Source organism: Stylophora pistillata, chromosome 9, assembly GCF_964205215.1.
Source record: "Stylophora pistillata chromosome 9, jaStyPist1.2, whole genome shotgun sequence".
NCBI classification, from domain to species: Eukaryota; Metazoa; Cnidaria; class Anthozoa; order Scleractinia; family Pocilloporidae; genus Stylophora; species Stylophora pistillata.
In genome coordinates, this window is record NC_142527.1 from 30607513 (window position 1) to 30631960 (window position 24448).

At 39.6% G+C, this 24448-nt stretch overlaps 2 protein-coding genes across 7 annotated transcripts in view; one reads left to right on the forward strand and one right to left on the reverse strand.

The window, feature by feature from the left end:
* LOC111344794 (fibroblast growth factor receptor 4) overlaps positions 1-24448 on the reverse strand; it is an 87557-nt gene that overhangs the window by 1947 nt on the left and 61162 nt on the right. For 2 of the 6 annotated variants that reach the window (XM_088733887.1, XM_088733888.1), the window contains 10 exons: positions 7762-8115; positions 6710-7030; positions 6023-6340; positions 5163-5510; positions 4267-4548; positions 2851-3035; positions 1951-2245; positions 1239-1540; positions 783-976; positions 19-262 (listed from right to left, as the gene is read on the reverse strand). In XM_088733887.1, coding sequence (XP_088590013.1) covers positions 19-262; positions 783-976; positions 1239-1540; positions 1951-2245; positions 2851-3035; positions 4267-4548; positions 5163-5510; positions 6023-6340; positions 6710-7030; positions 7762-8115 — 2843 coding nt within the window. Of the gene's footprint in view, positions 1-18; positions 263-782; positions 977-1238; positions 1541-1950; positions 2246-2850; positions 3036-4266; positions 4549-5162; positions 5511-6022; positions 6341-6709; positions 7031-7761; positions 8116-8663; positions 8705-9641; positions 9924-10537; positions 10886-11140; positions 13049-13544; positions 13840-24448 lie in introns of those variants that run through there. The other 4 variants (XM_088733886.1, XM_088733884.1, XM_088733885.1 and 1 more) reach the window with 4 other exon arrangements.
* LOC148724257 (uncharacterized) overlaps positions 22363-24448 on the forward strand; it is a 3015-nt gene continuing 929 nt past the window's right edge. The window contains exon 1 of the mRNA XM_088733898.1: positions 22363-24448. This exon is cut by the window's right edge and continues 929 nt beyond it. Coding sequence (XP_088590024.1) covers positions 22385-24448 — 2064 coding nt within the window. The 5' untranslated portion in view covers positions 22363-22384.

A 24448-nucleotide genomic window follows, 5' to 3' on the forward strand; every position in this document is an offset into this window, starting at 1 on the left:
TGCCATATAATCCTATACCGTTCTCATGTGCCTTTCCAGGATTTTTCCAAGTCGTTCGTTTAAGAAAGTGAATGGTGGCCTTTGTTCCGGGTCGTGAAGCCAGCAGTCCCTCATGACGGTGTACACTTCCAATGGACACTTTGCTGGGTTGTCCATCCGCCTCCCTTCACTCAGGTAGTCCAGGAGCTGTTCCGTTGGGAGGTCGGGGTAGGGGGTACCCCCAAGGGTAAATGTTTCCCACAACAAAATACCAAAAGACCACCTGAACCATAGAAAAATGAGATCAATTTAAGCTTTAGAAACAACCTTGATATGAAACAGTAGCGGACGATCCCAATGGAATTACTCTTCCCTCTCCGGAGTTCTTGGTAGGGGTGTGCAGTCCAGGGCCGGGTTGTTCAAAGGTGGTTTAAGATAACCCAGGGTTAGTGTAAAATTTAATTGCAGATCTGAAAACTTTAAAATTAAATTCACTTTAATTCCATTCGTTAACAATTTGGTGATTGAATGCTCTAAGAAGAATTGGGAAAATTATCTTAAAACGGCTTTTGAACAGAAAAATATAGAAACCTGGATTAAAGTTTAACCCTGGGTTAGCACTAATCGGTCTTCGAACAACTGGGCCCAGTTGTATAAATTCGAACTTTATTTCACCTCAACCCTCCTTCACCAGTATCACAAATCTACACTGTTTTGAATTGGTGGGATTATTGCAGTAACGGAACGTCAACAATGTAATGACACGCATAATGGGGTAAAGCCTTAATATCATCAGAACTTACACGTCCGTTTTCTCAGTGTAAACTCTGTCGAACAGAGACTCCGGAGCCATCCACTTGACTGGCAGTAATCCATGTGTTTTCTTCACATAAAGATCATCTTTGTAAATGTCTCTTGCAAGACCAAAGTCTGCGATCTTCATTACAAAGTCTTCACCAACCAAGATGTTTCTTGCAGCCAAGTCGCGATGCACACACTGGAGAGGGATGTGTTACGTATGTCAGTATGGTATTTTAAAATTATTGAAATTAGACTTCTCTCATTTTGGCATCCCTGTGGTGCTCTAATTTCAAATCAGATAAGTAGCGCCGAAAGGAGAAGTTCCTGGTTGTCAAGCAAGTTCCAAAACAGTTTAGTCCGTGTAATTCAAGGAATGAATAATGTCTGCGCTACAAAACTACGGCAAAACAATTTAACCTGGCGGTTTACAACTAAATTAAAGAAAAAAAGGCACTTGCCTTCCTGGATGCCAAGAACGCCATTCCCCTACTGATCTGATAACTGATCATTACGAGATCGACAAGTGTAAACTCTTTATTGGGATCATTTGTGGTCTTCGTCCAGTCTGGCTCATAAATGTCCCTTTTACTTCGAAGGAAAGACAGTAAGCTACCATGGGGAGCGAATTCCATTATCACCATGAGTCGCTTTCCACGCGTACAAGCACCAAGAAGATTCACAATGTTCTTGTGTTGTCCGAGATGGATAAGGATCTTAAGTTCTGAGGCTAAATCTTTGTATTCTGATTCACTGGCACCCTCTGTAGGAAAATTGTTTCACACCGATTAAAATGCAAAACGGACTAACAATGAGGATGACAATGGAAATAACAGTTGCGACATAAATATAAAAAACAAATCCAAAATTTCAAGAAAACGATCACTAACGAACTCTGTAATGCGAGCAATTCCTCTTTAACTACGAGGTTCGTCGCGCGAATAAAAAGAAATCAGTGAAAGGCATAAGTATATTAAGCTTAACACTTTACAGCCCGACATTAATATCCAAATTCTCCACACTGTTCTCGTTAAGTTTCCTATGGTGCTGACAATGAGAATTCAATGACAATCAGGAGCTTGTGGAATTGGTGATCATGTCCTATATTCTCATGACCTTTAATCTTTATTCAAGGATGATACTGCGAGGAGAAATAAGAAACCAGTCACTGACCTTTTAAGGTTTTCACTGCTACAGGGATCCTTGTGTTTTTCCAGCCAGGGCCTTCTTCTTTCTTGAGATCTTTGGCCCGCGAGGACCTGCGTATTTTTGAGCGTCGCTTGAATGACTCAGCACTCTTGTCACGTGGTTCAAGGGCCAGGATGCCGATAGCTTCTGCCTTCATAACCTGACCAAAGGCCCCAGCACTGAGCACATCCCCGAGAATAAGCCTCTCCTCAGGGAATTCCCAGTCTGGGTCATACGGCAGATCACCGCACTGCTCCAGGAGACTACGGTCAGGGTCGATCTGAACACAAAAGAAGTTTGCATTGGTAATGATAATATTTACACGAAGTGTTATCTGAAAGAAACTCCAAGTCTTAGTCCTTCAGTAGATCACTAGTCTCACTAGTCTCCATTGACCTACTGATCCATAATATTAATTTTATTAAATTATTATTATTACATTATTATTAATAATTATTAAATTATTATTGTTATTATTATTAATATTTACAAAAATTCAAAACCATTTAGCAGTGGGAGGTAAGTGTGCAAATACAGGTACCTACTGGGGTAGATTAGATCTGGTAACTATTTCTCTCCTTTCCTTACCTCTCCCTCTGGTTAACAAACCACCGCTTCCCTTTCTAGTTATGGTTAATATTATCACTTTAAAAAAGACGATGCTGTAACTTAAACAACAACCATCACAACCCAAAAGAGTGCATTATGACAAGCCTACATCGCTATGTTTATGATGTTCTGCAGAAAAAAGCTGATGAGCACAAGCACCCCTCACAGCTTCCAAGTATTATCTTGATAGAACAATAACATTTCGGTGATTACACAAGAAATCCACTGCAACTAGAAAGGAGAATTAATTATCAAATCTTTGAAGTTTAAGATTACCTGGTAGTCTGAGCTTCTTAGGAAGTAAATCTCCTTGTACTCATCAATCTGTTTCTTTTGTCTGCGATACACCACACAACAAATCACTTGTACAAGTAGAACAAACGCACCCACGCCAATGGCAATTCCAACCAGGGTACCAGTACTCAATGGAGACCCTCCAGCTCTTGTAACAGGGGTGGATTCTTAACAAGGCCAAAATCAAAAACAACAAAAAATCAGTGCAAACACTTTTACACTGTAAAATGGAAGAGCCATATTCACCTGCAGAGGCTCTTGAGACCAAGCAGGGAACAGGAAAGAACACAAACATTTACACATTAAACTGAAGCACTTAAACAAGACATTAAGTATCACTTGCATAACTTGGTTGAACATGTAATTTTCCACCATTCCCCCATTGCCTGTTGTAATTAAGAAGCAAGAGATTTCCTTCTGTTAGAGAATGTTTCTCCTCTGCAGCAGTTCCAAATACAAGACAACGTTTAAGATGGAGCCACTTGTTCTAATGTCAGTTGTAACGGATACTCAATCATCCGAACTCCACAGTCATTGAAGAATACAGAGGACAGCTCAACCCTTGATTCCGTAACACCAGCACCTGTATTCCTTATACTTTTCTCTATATATTTCTAAAACACTGCTAAGGAGAACTTGAAATAGCAACAAGTCCCTTCATTCTCGTGACCGCAGTGTTGGTTTCAGTAGTGATACTGTACACAAAAATTACACCAGTCACTCTTGTGGGTTATGGGAGAGTTAGAGCTTCAACTGTTATTTGAAAATAAAACTGTGTCATCTATCATGATTTCACTAGCAGTTACCAACTAATTTGGTGGTGGTATTGTTTGGTGAATGAAGATGCATGAAAATTGGAGCGAAAACCCTTGGGAATAACTTTAGAATGAAGGCAACGACCGATGAAGTTTATGTGGCTACAAAACCTAGTTTTGGCGAAAGTGAGAATGGCTAAACGGAATGCTAGATCTAAGGAGAACTTGAAATAGCAATAATTCCCTTCATTCTTGTGACCGCAATGTTGGTTTCAGTAGGGATACTGTACACAGAAATTACGCCAGTCACTCTTATGGGTTGTGGGATTGTTTCAGTAGTGATACTGTACACAGAAATTACGCCAGTCACTCTTATGGGTTGTGGGGGTGTTTCAGTAGTGATACTGTACACAGAAATTACGCCAGTCACTCTTATGGGTTGTGGGGGTGTTTCAGTAGTGATACTGTACACAGAGATTACGCCAGTCACTCTTGTGGGTTATGGGAGTGTTTCAGTAGTGATATTGTACACAGAAATTACACCAGTCACTCTTACGGGTTAAGGGAGAGTTAGAGCTTTGACTGTTATTTGAAAATAAAACTGTATCATCTATCATGATTGCACTAGCAGTAACCAACTAACCTTTCATTAATTTTATAAAAACTTTATCATGTTTCAATGCACTGTTTTTCAAGCGATTGCGAGCAATGCAGATATAACTTCCAAAATCATCATCCTTCTCCAAAGTCTTGAGAAGCTGCACGGAGCCCATCCCAGAAGCAATCACCTTGCCAGTACTGTTCTGTACCCATGAAACATTGGGCTGTGGGTTTCCTTCAGCTTTGCATGTCACAATTACTTTCTTGCCAACTTGCAGTCCCTCAATTGTGGACCCATTTTCAGGCTCTTTGATTCTAGCTGCCACTATTTGTGAAAAAGCAGCAGTCAGTTAGGGAACAGGAAATGTTATATTTGTGCTACCATCTGAACCATTTAAAAGTACTGTAAGTACCTAAAAAGCCAGAGCAATAGACTACCTGGTACCTAAACAACTGAGAATATAATCTCCCTCAAGAGATTTCCACAAAAGAAAACACCAAACATCAGTCTTTGCTTCCAAGACTAAGATGATGAGTTATTCCACAGCAACATTCACCTTGAAAGGAAAAAATGAATCTCACCTATTTTTCTCTATTACACTGATAACCTCCCAATCAAAAACTTAATTTTCCAAAAACCTTGTTTGGTTGCACATGTACATACTTACTCTTTACACCCCAAAATAAATATGCATATTCTCCATACTGTTCCCTATACATTTCCTATGGTGCTGTCTAAGAGAATTTGTTACTTAATCAAGAGCCTTTTTAGTTGGTGATTACTTCCTCTACACTCTTGTGACCTTAATATTCAATTCAAGGCTGGTGTGGAAAGGAGAACTGAGATGGTAGTCACTCTCAGGAGTCAGACAGTTCAGCCAGTGATGATGCACAGCATCCAAAGACTTACATATCACATTGCAGTGTAATACCACTTACTCAGCACATTGATGAATGCACTTTGTTCTTTATCTTGGAATCCGGGGCTGCTAGCAAGACATGTGTATTTTCCTACATGTTGCAGGCTGGGGCTACAAATGACAAGGTCAGAGGGATTGCTGTCTACCAAAAAGAAGTACCCAGGCGTCCGTTTCTGACAAGCATCTACATTTCCACCCAGTCCTTCTTCTTTCTCATTGATGCGCACTTTTTCTCCATTCATGTCAATGTACCAAGTGAGGATTGGCTTTGGGTAGCCTGTGGCATTACAGTACAATTGTACTTGCCAGTCGTCATCTTGAATCACAGTTTTATTTGGTAACTTGCTGATGTCTGGTGCAACTAATTCTGCAGAAGAAAAATATCACTGCTGATTGAAGGATTTTATTTCCCATATGCTGTGCCACAAAAAGCAATATACATGCAGTGACACACTCATGATTTGTACATCATTACTGATACCTAAATACCATGAGTGCACCAAGGGACCTGAAGGATAAGGGTTCATTTAGCTACATAACAAATTGTTCCTCCAATTTTAACCTCACATGATAAAACCGGCTTCAAGTTAAAACCTCCTCAGCATTAGGGATCCTACATAGGTTGTCAGTTCTTAATGAATTTTTTCCTTCCTCCAACTAACACTTCTACAGGCAGAAATACAAGAAATGAATGAGAGAAAAAAGTTTTGCATCGAGGTCTGTCATCATACAAAAAATTTTATCATGGCACAAGAATACAACTGTGCCTCCAAAACTATATGCCAATGCTAGCATATAAATATGTAGGGAGGAGTTAGATGCTAGTCAGCCTTAGGGGTTAAACTGGAGTCTGCTCAATGAATGCTGAACTTTACTTACTTTTGATAGTGATGTTAAGTTCATCAAATTCAAAACCAAAAAGACCACCAAGACCACAACGATAGCTTCCTGTGTCATTAAGCGTCAATCTCTTTATTGTCAATATCTTCCTGCTTTCATACCTATCGTTAGGTGACTGTATTATTGTGATGTTGACACGCCAGTCATTTTTTTCAACGGAAAGCTGACGACCATCTTTAAAGAGGGTGCTGTAGCAAAAGATGCCACATCGCTTGATGCAAGCAAGACGCAAAGTGCCTTGTTCATCAAACTGCATTTTACTGTCTGGCTCAAACTGAACAAGTTTCTTTGATTTTGCTGTTGATTAAAATATTGTAAGTGCTCATTACTTCTACATCTCTCATACCGGGAAATAGAAAGTAAATTAAAATGGGGATAATACAATTAAACCACAAAACATCTATTATTCAACACTGCAATTTTACAAGGCAAAAAAAGAGGGAATTGCTTAGTGTCACAAATTATCAAAACTGACAAGAGCGCAATTAGTAAAGGGAACGAACTTTTAGATCATCACAATAAATTAAGGGTGCAAACTTCTTATTCTTATTAATTGATTGAATACACTTCAAATTTGGTTTTATCCCACTCTACACAAATTATGTTCACTGGATACTTTTCATGATAGTTACCCTGTTCAATTTTGAAAAAGGAAAAACCTCTCACCAGTCCGAATAAGTTCTACAATGTGAGTGTCATTTCCAACACCGTTGTTTGCTTGGCAGTGGTAAAAAGCAGCAGACTGACTTTTCTCAACTAGAACTTGACTTGAGTTTGTTTGTTGTGGTGTAAGGAGAAGATTTGATGGAACACCAATCCACTTGCTTTCATCAGGTAAACAGTTTTCAACATCATCACATTTGACAGTTTGGTATTTCCATGTGATATTAGGAATTGGGTTAGATTTTATCACGTCACAGATCACTTTTGTTTCTTCCCCTTCTTCAGCTACTGCTTCATCTCTCGCTTTATTTAAAGTGGGTGGTGCTGCAATGGAGAAAGGTAATGGTAAAGTTTTTCAATCAAGCCAAATGTCCCCTTGCACAACCTTATCTGAATAAACATTTGAGTATTGCTGATCAATCTCTTTGTATGGGATACAATTTGTAATTTGCCGACACACTTCCAATGCCATTTGAGCCTCCCCTCTAACAATTTGTCAAGTCTCCCAATAGTTTCTAAGTACCTCTAACTAAAACTGGACAGAGAAAGGCTCTGAGATGCACTGAATAAGTCCAGCAGGATAATACTGCTACACCACAGCAAAAAAAAAAATCGTATATATCAACCAGTTATAAATGTTATTTACTGGGTGGGAGGACTGACTAGGAAAAAACTGTGATTTAGACCTTGAGTACATAGTTTAAACAAAGCAAGTTGTAATAAATTTGTTACTGAGTGTTTTATGACCATGCAAGTTAACTTAGATGGTCATTGTCACTAAACATGATAATATTTGCCATTGTTTTCTTCTCTAAATTTCTCCTTAGTTGTGTTTATTACACCTTCAGATATCCTCTGAACCTCAAGGAACTATTGTCAGCCAGCTTTTCTTCCTCTAAACTTATATTTGTGGCCACATATTTTCAGTATTTTAGGTTTAAAAAGGCATATTAATTATTCAAAAAATGTTGAGCTTGGAGCCCTGAAATTGGCTGTTCAAAGAGGAGGTTCAACAACAAACATGACTTAAACTGTGAATAAAGTACTGCACATACCAAGTATATTGAGGTCTATAATTAACTCTGCAGGTTGACCAATGCCATTTGTTGCAATACATTTGAACTCCCCTTCATCTCTTGGATATGTTGCACTGTGTATCTTAAGAACGTGTTGGGTGAAAGTAGTGTGCAAAGCAGAGGTAGGGTTATCTTCATAAACCTCATAAACAGTTTTGCACTTGTCCTTGTCTGATGCGGAACAGGTAGTGGTGTTCTGTAACTCCTTGCCATGCCGGTACCAGGTTACATTGGCTTTTGGAGATGCTTTAGCTATACATCTAAGAGATTTTTCCATCCCTTCTTTAACTGTTTTCTCCCCAGTGTAGGGATATATTGATGGTGATGTAGGTGCTGCAAATGAATCAGAAGATAGAAAACTGTACATATGACATCATGGCAAATTATCAAGGTACTGTTCACAGGTTGGTCAGTTTTCTGGTCTTATGGCCCACAGCATCAGAGTAAAACTGTTTATTCAAGACGAGTTTCCTAGCACAAAAAAAAACAAACAAACAAACAAAAAAAACAAACAAAAAAAACAAAAAAAAAACAAGGAGTTATGGAAGTTCTCCTTGTAAGGGCTGTTCACTTTTTATACTCCTGAGTGGAGCAACGCATTGTGACAGGACAGTATCTTGCTCCAAACCCTGACACAATAAATCTGCCAGCTCAGGGCTGACCTTTCCACCACAAATCCAGCAAGCCACACCTGGCCCTCCAGACACTATGTCTTCCACACAAAAAAAAAGTTGACCAATAATACACAGAATTCTGATAACATGTCTGGTTAGTAGAATCAGGTTTTGTGTACTCAACTTATTACAACCGCTTCACAACTTAAGATTTAGTAGCTTAAGAAGAATGCCAAATCTGCATTTTAAAAATAGTTCACAACCTACCATCCACGCGAATATTTGCAAGCTCAATACTCAATCATCCGAACTCCACAGTCATTGAAGAATACAGAGGACAGCTCAACCCTTGATTCCGTAACACCAGCACCTGTATTCCTTATACTTTTCTCTATATATTTCTAAAACACTGCTAAGGAGAACTTGAAATAGCAACAAGTCCCTTCATTCTCGTGACCGCAGTGTTGGTTTCAGTAGTGATACTGTACACAAAAATTACACCAGTCACTCTTGTGGGTTATGGGAGAGTTAGAGCTTCAACTGTTATTTGAAAATAAAACTGTTTCATCTATCATGATTTCACTAGCAGTTACCAACTAATTTGGTGGTGGTATTGTTTGGTGAATGAAGATGCATGAAAATTGGAGCGAAAACCCTTGGGAATAACTTTAGAATGAAGGCAACTACCGATGAAGTTTATGTGGCTACAAAACCTAGTTTTGGCGAAAGTGAAAATGGCTAAACGGAATGCTAGATCTAAGGAGAACTTGAAATAGCAATAATTCCCTTCATTCTTGTGACCGCAATGTTGGTTTCAGTAGGGATACTGTACACAGAAATTACGCCAGTCACTCTTATGGGTTGTGGGATTGTTTCAGTAGTGATACTGTACACAGAAATTACGCCAGTCACTCTTATGGGTTGTGGGGGTGTTTCAGTAGTGATACTGTACACAGAAATTACGCCAGTCACTCTTATGGGTTGTGGGGGTGTTTCAGTAGTGATACTGTACACAGAAATTACGCCAGTCACTCTTATGGGTTGTGGGGGTGTTTCAGTAGTGATACTGTACACAGAGATTACGCCAGTCACTCTTGTGGGTTATGGGAGTGTTTCAGTAGTGATATTGTACACAGAAATTACACCAGTCACTCTTACGGGTTAAGGGAGAGTTAGAGCTTTGACTGTTATTTGAAAATAAAACTGTATCATCTATCATGATTGCACTAGCAGTAACCAACTAACCTTTCATTAATTTTATAAAAACTTTATCATGTTTCAATGCACTGTTTTTCAAGCGATTGCGAGCAATGCAGATATAACTTCCAAAATCATCATCCTTCTCCAAAGTCTTGAGAAGCTGCACGGAGCCCATCCCAGAAGCAATCACCTTGCCAGTACTGTTCTGTACCCATGAAACATTGGGCTGTGGGTTTCCTTCAGCTTTGCATGTCACAATTACTTTCTTGCCAACTTGCAGTCCCTCAATTGTGGACCCATTTTCAGGCTCTTTGATTCTAGCTGCCACTATTTGTGAAAAAGCAGCAGTCAGTTAGGGAACAGGAAATGTTATATTTGTGCTACCATCTGAACCATTTAAAAGTACTGTAAGTACCTAAAAAGCCAGAGCAATAGACTACCTGGTACCTAAACAACTGAGAATATAATCTCCCTCAAGAGATTTCCACAAAAGAAAACACCAAACATCAGTCTTTGCTTCCAAGACTAAGATGATGAGTTATTCCACAGCAACATTCACCTTGAAAGGAAAAAATGAATCTCACCTATTTTTCTCTATTACACTGATAACCTCCCAATCAAAAACTTAATTTTCCAAAAACCTTGTTTGGTTGCACATGTACATACTTACTCTTTACACCCCAAAATAAATATGCATATTCTCCATACTGTTCCCTATACATTTCCTATGGTGCTGTCTAAGAGAATTTGTTACTTAATCAAGAGCCTTTTTAGTTGGTGATTACTTCCTCTACACTCTTGTGACCTTAATATTCAATTCAAGGCTGGTGTGGAAAGGAGAACTGAGATGGTAGTCACTCTCAGGAGTCAGACAGTTCAGCCAGTGATGATGCACAGCATCCAAAGACTTACATATCACATTGCAATGTAATACCACTTACTCAGCACATTGATGAATGCACTTTGTTCTTTATCTTGGAATCCGGGGCTGCTAGCAAGACATGTGTATTTTCCTACATGTTGCAGGCTGGGGCTACAAATGACAAGGTCAGAGGGATTGCTGTCTACCAAAAAGAAGTACCCAGGCGTCCGTTTCTGACAAGCATCTACATTTCCACCCAGTCCTTCTTCTTTCTCATTGATGCGCACTTTTTCTCCATTTATGTCAATGTACCAAGTGAGGATTGGCTTTGGGTAGCCTGTGGCATTACAGTACAATTGTACTTGCCAGTCGCCATCTTGAATCACAGTTTTATTTGGTAACTTGCTGATGTCTGGTGCAACTAATTCTGCAGAAGAAAAATATCACTGCTGATTGAAGGTTTTTATTTCCCATATGCTGTGCCACAAAAAGCAATATACATGTAGTGACACACTCATGATTTGTACATCATTACTGATACCTAAATACCACTTTTCTAAGTTGAGGGTAAGGCCGCATTCACGTACACGCATCATCACTTTTCGCAGACGTTCATCATGCTGGTCATGTGTTGCACCATGCACTATAATATCATCTGAGATATTGTGTACCCCTTCAATACCTTGCAATGTCTGCTGGATAACCTGCTGGTATTTCTCCGGAGCTGCTGATATCCCAAACATCAATCTTTTATATCGGTACAGACCTTTGTGTGTGATGAATGTGGTAATCTCACGGGATTCTTCAGATAATTCAATTTGATGGTACCCCCATCTTAAGTCCAGCTTGCTGAACACTTTACTATTGTTCATGTCTTGAAGTACTTCATCAATGGTTGGAATGGGGTATCGTTCACGTTCTACCGCACAATTTGCTTGTCTCATGTCTACACAAAGTCTCACTTCCCCATTGGGTTTTGGGACTACAACTACAGGGCTGACCCACTGAGATGGACTGTTTACTTTCTCAATGATGTCTGTGTTCTCCAGTTCGTCTAATTTCTTCTCGATTTTGTCTCTAAGATTGAATGGTGGTCTGTGCAGAGGCTGAACCACAGGTGCCACATTCTCTTTTATATGCAACTTAAGCTGATATCCTTTTAGCTTTCCTACTCCTGTAAAACAATCTTTGAATTCTTCTACAATGTCACTGCTTACAGAGTTTATGGAACTTCCTATCTGAAGCACTCCAAGCTTGATTGCTGTACTTCTCCCCAATAGGGGTTGTCCTGTCCCATCAATCACTACAAACTCTGCCTCACAAACTTTGTCACCCAGGACTACTCTTGCTTCGAAACAACCGATAACTTCTAAAGGCACACTACTCCCATAAGCATACAGCTTCTTTTTGCACCTATAGGATTTGCATTCAATCTTCTGGGATTTTAGCTCCTCCCATGTTCCTTTATCTATCACATTAGTGCTTGCACCAGAGTCAATAAGCATTCGCACAGAAATCCCTCCAACTAACACATTTATCATCCCACCTGTAGTTCCTCTGCCCACAGTGAATGCGTACTCGTCATCGTCGCTCTCAACTCTCAAGTTGTCATCATCAATCGAGTTCACATTCGATCTCCTTTTGTCTGGCACATCTCGTGGAGAAAATCTTTTGTTTCTGGTGACAGTTTTGGTTTGGCAAACCTTAGCAAAATGTCCTATCTTGTGACACCTCTGACACTCGGCATTTCTTGCTGGACAACAACTGTCACGACTAAAATGACCTTCTCTGTCACAACGATAAGATTTGGCTTTCGTTTCTCTTCCTTTAAACTGGACAGCGGTTTCTCCACGTTCGATACGGTTAACTTGTTGACGATCATCTTCCACACCAGTCATCGTTTTCAACTGAATATCTACTGCCTCAAAAGATCGAGCGATTTCTTGCACCTTTTCCAGAGTTAGATGGGTTCCCTTTAACAATAATTTCCGCCGCAAGTCGTCTGATCTGCACTTGTCGATGACCTGATCGCGAATCGGCTCGTCTGCGTTATCCCAATTACAATTTTCCGCTTGGTGTCGTAACCGAGTAATAAACTGATCGACCGTCTCTCCTCCCTCCTGTTTGAGATTTCTGAAGACGTGTCTTTCGTATGGCTCATTTAACCGCGCGCTAAAATGAGCATCAAGTGTGCGTAGGGCTTTCTGATATTCGTCAGCATTGTCTTCACCTACATCTGCCAACGGTCCTGGATCTTGCAGGGTTTCGAATAATTCTTGCACTTCACTGCCAGCACAGTGTAACAGCAAACCTTTTTTTCCGAGCGCTGTTGGTGATTCCTCTTGCTAAGAGGTAATATATTCAAGAGATTTTTTCCACTTTTTCCAACGAGGAGCAACTGAGGTGATCGCGCCTTCACAGTCGAACGGCAAAATTCCTCCAAACTCAACACTTGCCGCTGCCATGTTGATTTATGCGAAGGTATTGAACATCCTCGTCGCCAGTGTTGTATTCTGTCCGTAACTACGTCTCTTTAATCACATATAAGATAACTAATAACGAACGAATTCAATCCACCTCTCTCGCTCGTCGCTCCACGTGTCATTACCTACTCAGGTCATGTGACCGACACAACAGTCACGTAAACTTTAAGTTGACCGAGATCGAGAATGTTCCCTTTTCGTTTCAAGTTGATCTGCCAGTTAAGTGAGATTTCATTCGCCTTTAATTGGAGGTAAACTTTTCGTGTATTAAATGGTCACTTGATGAATTTCACTGTGCACATGGCAAAGGTGGACCGAGTTCTACGATTACTCGTCGGTGATGCTATTAGATATGTAAGCACCTGTGTCATACATCCCGCTTCCTTAAATTTACCCGAGTGAATTGAAAAAAGTGAGAAAAAGTTTTCTACAAAATTCTAGTCTGAAGCAATTCTTCCTAATTAAAGGCACTGCCCTAAGGGAGTCCGTGACTAGAACTAAGAACGTAAAATCGTCAGAATAAGCTTCAATGATATCGCAATTTTCTCAACGACACCGCAATATTATGATCAACGTTATAAATGTTAGCATTTATATACACACCTGGACGAGATGAACAGAGGAAAGTCCAGATGAAAATGACGCAAAAAGCTGAAAACTTGTAATCCGTCCAGACGATGTTCCGCGACGCCGCCATTTTTAACAGCTTGACAGACGCCAAAAGGTTTTTCTTCTTTCTTAGAAACGATAAAAACCAAAAGAATTATCCAGAAGTTACTTTCAGAATATTTCTTCTTTCCAGTCGCGCTTTCCAACCAATCTTCTCAACGATGCTAACCTTCCTCTAGCGGAGTTAAGCGCTTTGAATCACTGCACAGGAAATTTACACGAAACATGTTTAGGTGTTGGAATATTCGAATAATAATTCAGCGATTTCCCAAGAGTTATATTTGGATTGCATCTTATTACAAAACATGACCTAATATTAAAAAATTTTCTCATTTCATTTTCTACAACAACTCCCCCCCCAAAAATGAGGTCATATTCTTCTTTATTTAGCGAAAGTGACAATTCTCAGACATCTTACGCGGTCAATTTTTTCTATGATAACCAAGTTGCTCAATTCGGAAGTGACATTAGACACTCGAAGGGTCATAAGAAACTGAAACGGTCTCAGTTGGTATCAATTTTTTTTTTTTTAACCGTGGAAAATCAGTCTCATTTTTCGTATTTAATTCCATGGAAAATTCACCAATATCATTTTGTTTGATTTCTTTAATGAAGTAAATATCAATATTTGTTTCTAAATATTATGTTCATGGAATTAACAGTCAAGTGCAGGTCAACAACCACAACAAAACGGAAACAGTCGGTTGAGTTTTTTTTTTTTCCTTTTTTTTTTTTTTTTTTTTTTTTTTTCCATAGCTTGATCATCCCAATAATGAAAGATCCTTGGCTTTCATTACATCGTCTAGGAATTGTAAGAGTAGGGTTTTTAGATATTAATGGCGCCCGCAACAACGTGGGAGACAGACAACAGTGTGGTCTGAGGCCTAAAGGCGTTGTCTTATACCGTCAAAGTAAATATTTATCATCTCTCAACTTCCTATTTTTTATTGAAATCCTTCCCTCTTTATTTCTTTTAATCTCTCCTTGTTTGCCACTCTGCATTATTTCCCCCGGTTATCTCATCTATGTTATTTAAGATACGTAACATTATTCCTGGGCAATCTTTCTGTTATGCAGGTTTATCAAGCTTTAATAGTATGGATGGAAGTGTTTTACCGGGAACTGAAACACTCCTTGAATCAGCACGACCATCACATCCGGGAACCGAGTGGCTTGCTTTTTCAGTGCGTGTCTATTGGGAAGTGGTCATGTTAAGCAACGATGTCAGATTCTCGCCTTTTCAAACTTTGCTAAATGAACTTAATTTTATTTCCGTTTCGAACGTCATTTGTATTGGTAAGGAACGAAGTTTAACTGCATTTTCCAAACAACAAGACAACGAGAAAACCAAAAAGAAAAGCTCGAAATTTGCGACGAGATAAGTTTAGTTCCCAGTATCTGTATTATAAAGCTGTACCATGTATATATATATGCATACGAAGAAAATAAATTTACACGTTAGCCCAAAGAAATGAATTTTATTTTCGAGTAAGATATTGTTCTTGCCGCGAGAACATAATTCATATCTTCTCGCCACCGTGTAATATCCTCTATAAATTGACTTGCCGGATGAAAAATCTGCACTGACGCTATCGAGATATACATGTAACAGGTCAAAATGATAAGTAGCCAAAAATTATTGATCGCGGCTGGGTTAATTTTAACTAACTGTCTGAGTTGGTTTTTCCCATTATATGAAAGGTATTTTTCGGAAGATATTGTTTTCAATATAAAGTCCTCCTAATTTGAAACGTGCCGTTATAGTTGAAAATCTCTGCCATGAACACATGTCATCGGAGGCTTTACAGGAAGGAAGAGAGCACTTAAAAAATTGTTCCAAAGGTCACGGAATAACCGAGGCATGTAATATGATACGACATGCAGTCAAGAATTATGGATTACACATCTGAAGTTGTAGAGTTGAGGGATAAAATGAATTAGTCTTTCGTGTGCCATGGCACGGCATAAGGTGGCAGGTTCTTGGGGGCAGGGCTTAAGCAATTGTCAAAATTTGTTGCTAAGTAACGGACTTCAGCGCACCTAACTTGATTAAATCACGTTTGCCTTAATATCAAAGACGTTCTATCTTTGTTGAAGGTGCAATAAACAATATTCGAGAGACATTCAGCGCTAACTTATTGCATTAGAAGAGAAGATCCTTATGGGAGCACAGGCAACCCAAGCTCTCTTTAAGAACCACGCAAGAAACACAATTTGCATATCGATTTATAAGGATTTGTATGGGATTTTCTACAAGATATCCATAGAGATAGTTAAAAGTAAAAATATTAAGTAAAATTGGCTTACCTTATTCTGTACGTGTGTTGTTTGCTCCTAGTGTCGTTATTTTACCGATTTAACTTGATTTGTAAAAATCGAGTTTCCAGATGGGATTTGAACCCATGACCATCCGTGATCTAGTCGGATGCGCTAACCATTGAGCTACAGGAGACTCTATGGTGAGCAAGGGTCAATTAGTGGGTATTGAATGGAACCGCATCACGCGGCTACACAGCCAAACATCAGCTAGCGCATAGAAGCTCACTAACAGCATCACGCTGTCACATTAAAGCATCACATGCATTAAAGCATCACATGCAGCCAACCAGCCTCCAAAGTGAGCATGTAAAGATGAAAATAAACAATTTTTAAAAATCGAATTTCCAGATGGGATTTTAACCCACGACCCTCCGTGATCTAGTCGGATGCTCTAACCACTGAGCTACAGGAGACTCTATGGTGAGCAAGGGTCAATTAGTGGGTTGCGGCTCCAGAGCTTGGGCCGCCTGTGATGGGAGCGCTAAAGAAAGAACAAACCATTTACCTTCTACCTTAGAAATAACAGCGGCTTCCAATGAATAAACATGAAAAACGTCGGAAATAATAAGCGGAATGGTTGACCAAGGGCGCAGTGCTGCTGTTTTTTCTTGCGATGCATCTATGTTGTCAAAAACTAGGAAAAGCATGCTTCATACGTACTAAATCTCACCGCACCAAAATCGATTAGGTTGGCTGAAAAATCCGGTAAGAGTAATGAACGCTGTAATGACTAAGTGGCGTGCTTTCAAGCTGTCAGAACCACATCGCAGTTACCAGTACAGTCGTGGTAATTTTAAAACGTCTGGTAAATGGTAAATAACCAGGTTACACGTACTTGAGTAACCTTTGTTTTTTGAAACTCTCGAGTTTTCCTTGTCGCCTGGACCCCCGGTTAAAATCCGTTAGCGGATATGAACCCCCTGGTCCAAATTTGCTAACAGATTTGGACCCCCCCCCTCCGCGGATTTGAACCCCTCCCCGCAACAAAATGGTTGAAAACTTCATCCTTAACGTTCTAGTAAAATTAGATGAAACTTTACGTTCCAGTCCATGTTAAAATATGTTTGTAATTCAAAACATGCGTACTGATATTATCTTATTCTCAGCATCCCGTCACAACTTAGGATTTTCGTTAATCTGCGAGAGAGCGCTAAGGGTTAGGTTTGATTAGGGTAAGGGTTAGGGTTAGGTTAGGGTTAGGGTTAGGGTTTAGGGTTAGGGTTAGGGTTAGGGTTAGGGTTAGGGTTAAGGGTTAGGGTTATACGATACAAACGATGCTTAAAAGGAATGTTTGGTTGGGGGTCCAAATCTGCGAAGGTGGGTCCATATCCGCTAGCGGAATTGGAACGGGGGTCCAAATCCGCGGGGTTCTAAATCCGCTGGGACACCGGTCAGAATCGCTAATGTCCAACGTTCGGCCGCCGTTTTCGTAGGTTTAGGTGTGAGGCTCGCTCATAGGATTTAGGCTCTATCATTGGCCGCTGTGCAGAAACTGAACCTCCTTCTCTCTTTCTCCTTCGCAGAATATTCAAAAAGCGCGATTGAGATATTGAAAACCGAGCCTAAGTGGGGTTTCGATTCTTTATAATGCAAATAGTTTCTTTTAGTAGATACCACATAAGTTAATAGCATTTTCCGCGCGCGCGAACGCATATAAGTCGTTTTAATTTGCATTTTGTAAATTAAGAACTAGTGATATTATGAAATGCTTTTAAGTGGTATTACTTTGTATTAGAGAGAATTAACTTGCAAAATTATAATCGAATCTAGCAGCATGTGAAATCCACCTCAGGTGTAATTTGTGATGTGTTGGGTTCCATGTAAGGCAAAGTTGTCCATTCTCAGGAGGCAAAAGTTTTCTATTATGGCACACTCCTATAAGCAGGCTATTCGCACATTATAATTTGGGTTTTATGAACTGATTTGATAATGTAAATCAGTTGGCCACCGTAAAGAGTTTCAAAGCTGACGTTTCGATCGTTATCCCTTCGTCAGAGAGAATGGCGAAGGGGTAACTCTCGGAACGTCAGCTGTGAAACACTTTACGGTGGCCAATTTACATTCATGTTAACTCAGTTCCTAAAACCCAAATTACCTTGTTACTCCTACCGACGAAGCACCACAGTTTCTCGAGAAACTTACCCGCCCCCCCCCCCTTTATTTGCGCATTCTTTTGGGCTGCATCCAGTAGATTCAAAGGTTTCTTTATTTAATTATTATACTTTATTGTGCATTGCAAACCTACAGACTCACATAGTTACCTGTTGCATTTATCTTCGCATCCATCTCATGTCAAGAATTCTGCAGAATCGCAAAACAGTTACTTGTTGAATTAATCTTCGCATCCATCTCATGTCAAGAATTACATTTCCTTTTCTCAGTTTCTAAGACTTGGTCGTTTATGTGGTGATGATTATTATCTTTTCGCAGCCTTCACTTATTTCATTCTAACGTGAAGAAGACATAGGCAACTTTTTGGTCAGAAGTTCATTTCAAACTAATGACAAACCCAGAACTATTAAATGCGCTCGCGCACGTTGCAAAACTTGTTCTTTCATTCACAACGCTGAGGAAATATCGGGACCCAAACGCTCCTCACGTGAATTAAGGAATGGGGCAGAATTAAAAAGGCTAAAAATTAGGAAAAAATTGGAAAAATAATATTTAAGCATTCGTTGATCTTTCTTTTATAAAAAGCTTACTAATCCATGGGGAAAGTAAACGTTTCTGTGGGTCATGTGACGCAACCGTTCTTCAGTGCTTTATTTGGCGCCATTTGTCTCCGTTCTCTTTGGTTCAAGTTTACATCACTTTTTACGGCATCAGATCACGGTTAAAGCATCCAGGAATGGCCTTCTATGTTCTTTGATTTTGAGCTTAATCGGGGAATCCGGGAAAATGCCGTTGGCTAGTGTGAAATTGTCATTCTTTTTTCGATGAACGGCAATTTACTCAATTATTGGTGTCTCATGAGGCCATTTGAGATGGAATCTAAAATCCCCGATTGATTGCTAGTTTCTTAAAATAGCCTTCTGGTTTTAGAATAGAAAAGCCGTCGTCTGAACGATGGTAAAGTGGTGTATCCAACGTTTTTAATACTTAACTAGCAGCTCGATGTGTCCGCCATATTTGAAAGCGCGGCCTAGACTTCGGAAAACTAGAACCGAGAGAATATTCTTGCTATAGCAACAAAGCCTTTCCAAGATGGCGGACAAGATTGCAGCGGAAGGGTCATAAAGTTTGTAAGTTGTTTTTCTCGTTTCTTTTGTGTCATTAAGGAGGAACTTTGCTGAATGAAAACATTAAATTTATTTATATGCAAAACTGGTATTTTTCATCTCTATATACTTAAATTTGAGACGTAGTAAAGAAGTAAAGATAACAAGATTTCGACGCTCTGAACGAAGGACAACTTTCGTAATAAAAGAAATCTTAACTGTCTCTCGGAGTTTTGCGCGCACTTCTGACTCCTAAAACCTTAATTGCTAGTAGAATAATAGGATATCATGTTCCTGTTCTAAATTATCTTTCGAGTTTTGGCGGAATGTTCAGATAACTTGAGTTTTTGTGGGGTAAACATACGCTTCGATCTTGCTGAATTGGTTTCAACGAAACACCTTCAGAATTACCGTTTTACATTGTCTGAAGGAGTTTAAAGGCTTTTCAGCTGGAAATTCAACGTCTTTTGCCACACGAAGGATTTGAAGAGTCGCTAACTTGAAGGAAAAACATCGCGGCTTTTATGGCGGGATTTTTTAAACTGTGGCTTCGCGCGTGTAGCTGCAAGGAACAGTGTTAATGATGAGAATGGGAAGGTTAGTTACGACAAGGGCACTCGTCTACAGAGGTTCTTGAGTAGATTTTCTGAAAACAAAGAAGCTTTCGCTGTTTCTCAGAACACATTCGACAAAAGGCTGCACGTACTTCTTAAAAACTTTAAAAAATGGCGCGGTGAAAGCAAGTCAAAATACTTACATCACTTCAGTTCATTTGCATGGAAATCGCTGTCAGCTCTTATGAAGGGATTACATTCTATCTCGAACTGCCGGGAATGCCAAGTGAATCATCTGCTTTTCCAGACACAATTCCCTCTGAAAACTAATCGACTAAAAGGAGCTGACTCAGTAGCTACATCCACAAAAGAAGCAGGGAATTTGACAAAAACAACCAAGGCTGTAAAACCTTCAAAGAAGGCCATTCGGGATACTGCAAAGAGCATCTATTTGAACATTAATGAGTCATTCAAGAATCTCTACAATATCAACCTTGCTGATGCCTTAACAAAGGTACCTGAAATTGGACTAACACATGCAAAAACTAAAGTGCAAAAACAAAAGGAAAGAAGAGAAACTGCTAGGCGATTCAAAAACAGTGCTGAAGAACAGTGGTCGAAAGTTGACTGTGACACCATGCTTGGAACGAGACAGTCATTTAAACAGAGAGAGTTACAAAGAAAATCTCTTTATTTTGAGTCCCATGAAGAGGTAGTCTCCCTCGCAGCTGTTTCTTTTGGATGTCACGCAACGCTCCCCTAAAAGAACGGCTGCTGACAACCGAACTACATTCCTTTCTCCGAATTGGCCAATCACAGCTCGGGTTCCATTTTCAGGAACCTTTTCGCGCCAGACTCACCTTTTGACACTCGTCCAATCAGATATCGTTTTCTATCGCGATCCTCATATGGAAAACACAAGACAAATGGCGGTGCTTGAAGGAGCTTTTCGCAAAGCGTCGTCAAAGTTCAAAATTTTCGAGCTTAAAGCTCACCAGAAGCTTGCAATTAAAAAAGTTTTAGTCGAGAAAGAAGACGTTTTTGTTAAGTTGCCTACAGGATCCGGGAAATCGTTAATATATCAAGCACTCCCGCTCGTGTTTGACCATGTTACCGATGAAAGTGGTCATAATATTTCTCTTTTGTTTTTTGTTTTCTTTTTATCCGCTTTGTTTCTTTTCTTTTTTTAATTTTTTGCTTGATTTAGTTTTCATTTTGTGAGTTAATCGATTCCCTTTTTAGTTTTTCATTCAAAATTTTTAGAAGTAGTAAAGAATCGAGAAGCGTTAAAAACGAAATGCATCATAGCTAATTCAGTTGGCAGGTGCTAAGAGGAAAAACATCCAACATGGTCTTTTTAATAGATACGTGTACTAGAGCACTTTGAGTGTCAGTCCCTTGACAAAAAAGGAACCACCACAAAATTGCAAGATATCTCCTAAATATCTACATATTTTTAATCGTTTCTCTATTTTTACCGGCGCTGCTTTTTTTTTTCTTTCAATAAATTTTTTACGAGGAAATGCTTCCGTGAAACATTTGAACGCGCCAAAATGATGTAACTCTGACGATCACTTAGACCTAGATTAATGCTAATTCATGAAGTATCAATTACAAATAGGGCATACAGAGCCAAAGTACTTGGTAAAGTTTCGCCATACAGCGAAGATTATACTATCGCTATCATCATCTAAAGTTTATCGTAGCCATCCCTAGACCGGAATGCCTCTCATGTTATCAGAATAATTTTTAAAAGAATCATCGAAAAACGAAAAGACGGAGCACAACAATGGAACAGAAAAACTCTGAACAGAAATAAAATGGATGATGATCACCATCAAAGATTAATTATACACAGCACATCATCAACAATTTATCAACTGTATCATACAGAGATGAATCATGTTTTAGTCATCCGAACTATACCAGAACAAGAAAAAGAAAATGATGATACCTTTCTCAATTTGTCTCTCTGCCAATAAATCGATCTTCTACAAGCAAATTGGGGAGTCGCGACAAATAAAACTTCGTTCCTTGATGATAAGAAAAACTAAAAGGGAGAAAATGACGAGTATTTTGCATAAAAAAATTTATTTGTCATCCAATTACCATTTCCCATTAAATTTTTCAGTTAATTTACTTCGAAGCAAGCCAATAAGAAGAAAAGAACATCGTGGGCCTGCAACCATCTGGTTTAGTATCAATTGAGTCTCAACCAAAAGCAGTTTGTCGAAACAGTTTTTCCCCTCCAAACAGTTTAGAGTTAATTGAAAATTATTTTCAACTTGCTGTTATAGCTTATTGTTAACCTACTTTGTGTTTTGATCATTATCTTTGGTTGACACCGCTTTCTCTTAAGATATCCTTGTTCCTTATTTCCTAATTAAAATGCGCAAACTGAAATCTACTGTTGATCTTCATTTGCAATAATATTGCCACAGAGAGAACATCTGTTTCGACGTCGACACAACTCGAACTAGTCTCCCTCGCAGCCGTTTTTTTGGATGTCACGCAACGCTCCCCCAAAAGAACGGCTGCTGACAACTGAACTACGTTCCTTTCTCCGAATACTTGGTTTTCATGTGACGTCACATGTTATCGTCCGCCATGTTGGTGTCGCACGAGCCAATTAGCATATGTAAACTAACAGAGAGTTGTGTGAGCTTTGAAGGGTTCAACAGAAATGTCGTGTGATTCTATTGAAAATTCAGAAGACAGTAGTCAAGCAGAACTATCATCAAATGAGCACAATATTCCTAATCTAAGTGATTACGCAAATAATCTTGAAAAGAACGTGAAATCTCGCTATTTGAAGAAAATATCAGTGGTAAGGATCGATCCAGCCACGCTAATCGGTGCAAATTTGGATCCAGAATGTCTACCGCCGATAGAGGCCACAGATCTCCTTTGTTACTTGGTAATGGATACCAGCTTTTATACAAAGGAGCAATTTAAAGCTTTCAAAAGTATGGAAGCTTACAATCAAATGGTTTCGGGTTTTATCACAAGTGTTCAAGGCAAAATCATCTGCGATAAGTTTGTGGTGATCGGGAAGGTGCGACATTCGCAACGTATGAATGAGCCTCCTCTTCCAGTTTGGATTATTACAAGTAAAGAAGGTACTGTAATATCAGCACACTGCCTAGGTTGTAAAGCAGGACTTTCCGAGACTTGTAGTCATGTTGTAAGTATTTTGTTTTACGTCGAAGCTTGGACAAGAATACATGGAAAGCTAGCTTGCACTCAAGTGAAATGCGCCTGGTTACTACCGACGTATGTGAGCGAAGTCCCTTATGCGAAGGTCCAGGACATAAATTTCCGGTCGGCTATAAAGCTAAAGGAAAATTTAGATGATAAAATCAAAAACTTGTCCGAGACATGTCCGAACGCTACAACCGCCCACCCAAGTCATCTTAACAACCCGGTAATGCCTACTCCTGGTGTTCTACCAAATTGTTCTGCTGTCCCATCCAAGACGGAAATGGAAACACTGTTTGCCAAATTGAATAAATGCATGATCAAGCCTGCAGCTTTAAGCTTATTTAAACCGTACTGTGAACAATTCATCCTCAAGAGCCGAGACATACCAACCATTTGTGAATTATTTAAGCCCTCTCACCTCGATCTGACATATCCAGAACTTTTAAGAAAGTGTGCTGAAATTAATTTAACTCTCTCTGATATAGATCTAAAATTAATTGAAAAAGACACCCGGACACAGGCTAGAGGAACAGCATTTTTCCGGCATAGGGCAGGGCGCATTGGTGCTTCATCAAGTTGGGCAGCATCGCACACTAACCCTGCCATGCCATCACAGTCTTTAATCAAGTCAATGTGTTATCCACATTTGTTCAAAATTAACAGCAAGGCAATCATCCATGGTCGCAGAAATGAAGCTCCTGCAATCGATGCATATGCAAAAGTCATGTCAAAGACTCACAAAGACTTCAAAGTTGAACGCTGTGGGATGACTATCGATAAGCACCATCCCTGGATACATGCAACACCAGATGCCTTGACCACTTGTTCATGTTGTGGTGATGGCTGCTGTGAAGTTAAGTGCCCGTACAGCACGGAGGACTGCAATTTAGAGGCTTATGTTAGAAAGAAGGACCCCTTCTTGGAAAAAGTTAATGATACATTCAGGTTGAAAAGAAGTCATCAATACTATTATCAAGTGCAGCAACAGCTGTTTGTTACTGACCGCAAGTATTGTGACTTTGTCATGTTTTCATGTCTTGATGACAAACAATCAATGTTTTTCACGGAAAGAATTTACAAGGACCCCTCCCATTGGAATTCTGTTCTTCCCAAACTTACCAAGATGTGGAGAACTTGCATACTACCAGAAGTTCTTGGCAGATGGTATACAAGGAAGCATAACATTGCTGCCCCTCTAACAATGAGTACTCCTGGTCCGAGTATTTGCTACTGCAGGAAGCCCACAGATAAAAAGATTGTACGTTGCGAAAATCCCAAATGCCCATTTGTAGAATTTCACTCTTCATGTTTGGAAATATCTGGTCCCCTTCCAAAACCATGGTTCTGCCCAAGTTGCCGGCTACTCCCTCAATGCAAGAAATTGAAAAGGGGCCCGAGGAAAACCTTACAGAACCTGGATGCATTGGAGCACAACAGCATATGCATTTGCAAAGCTAAACCAAAGGCAGGGGAAAAGCTTCTAAAGTGTCATAACACCAACTGCCTAAATGGAAATTTCTTTCATTTACAATGCCTCCAGTACAAG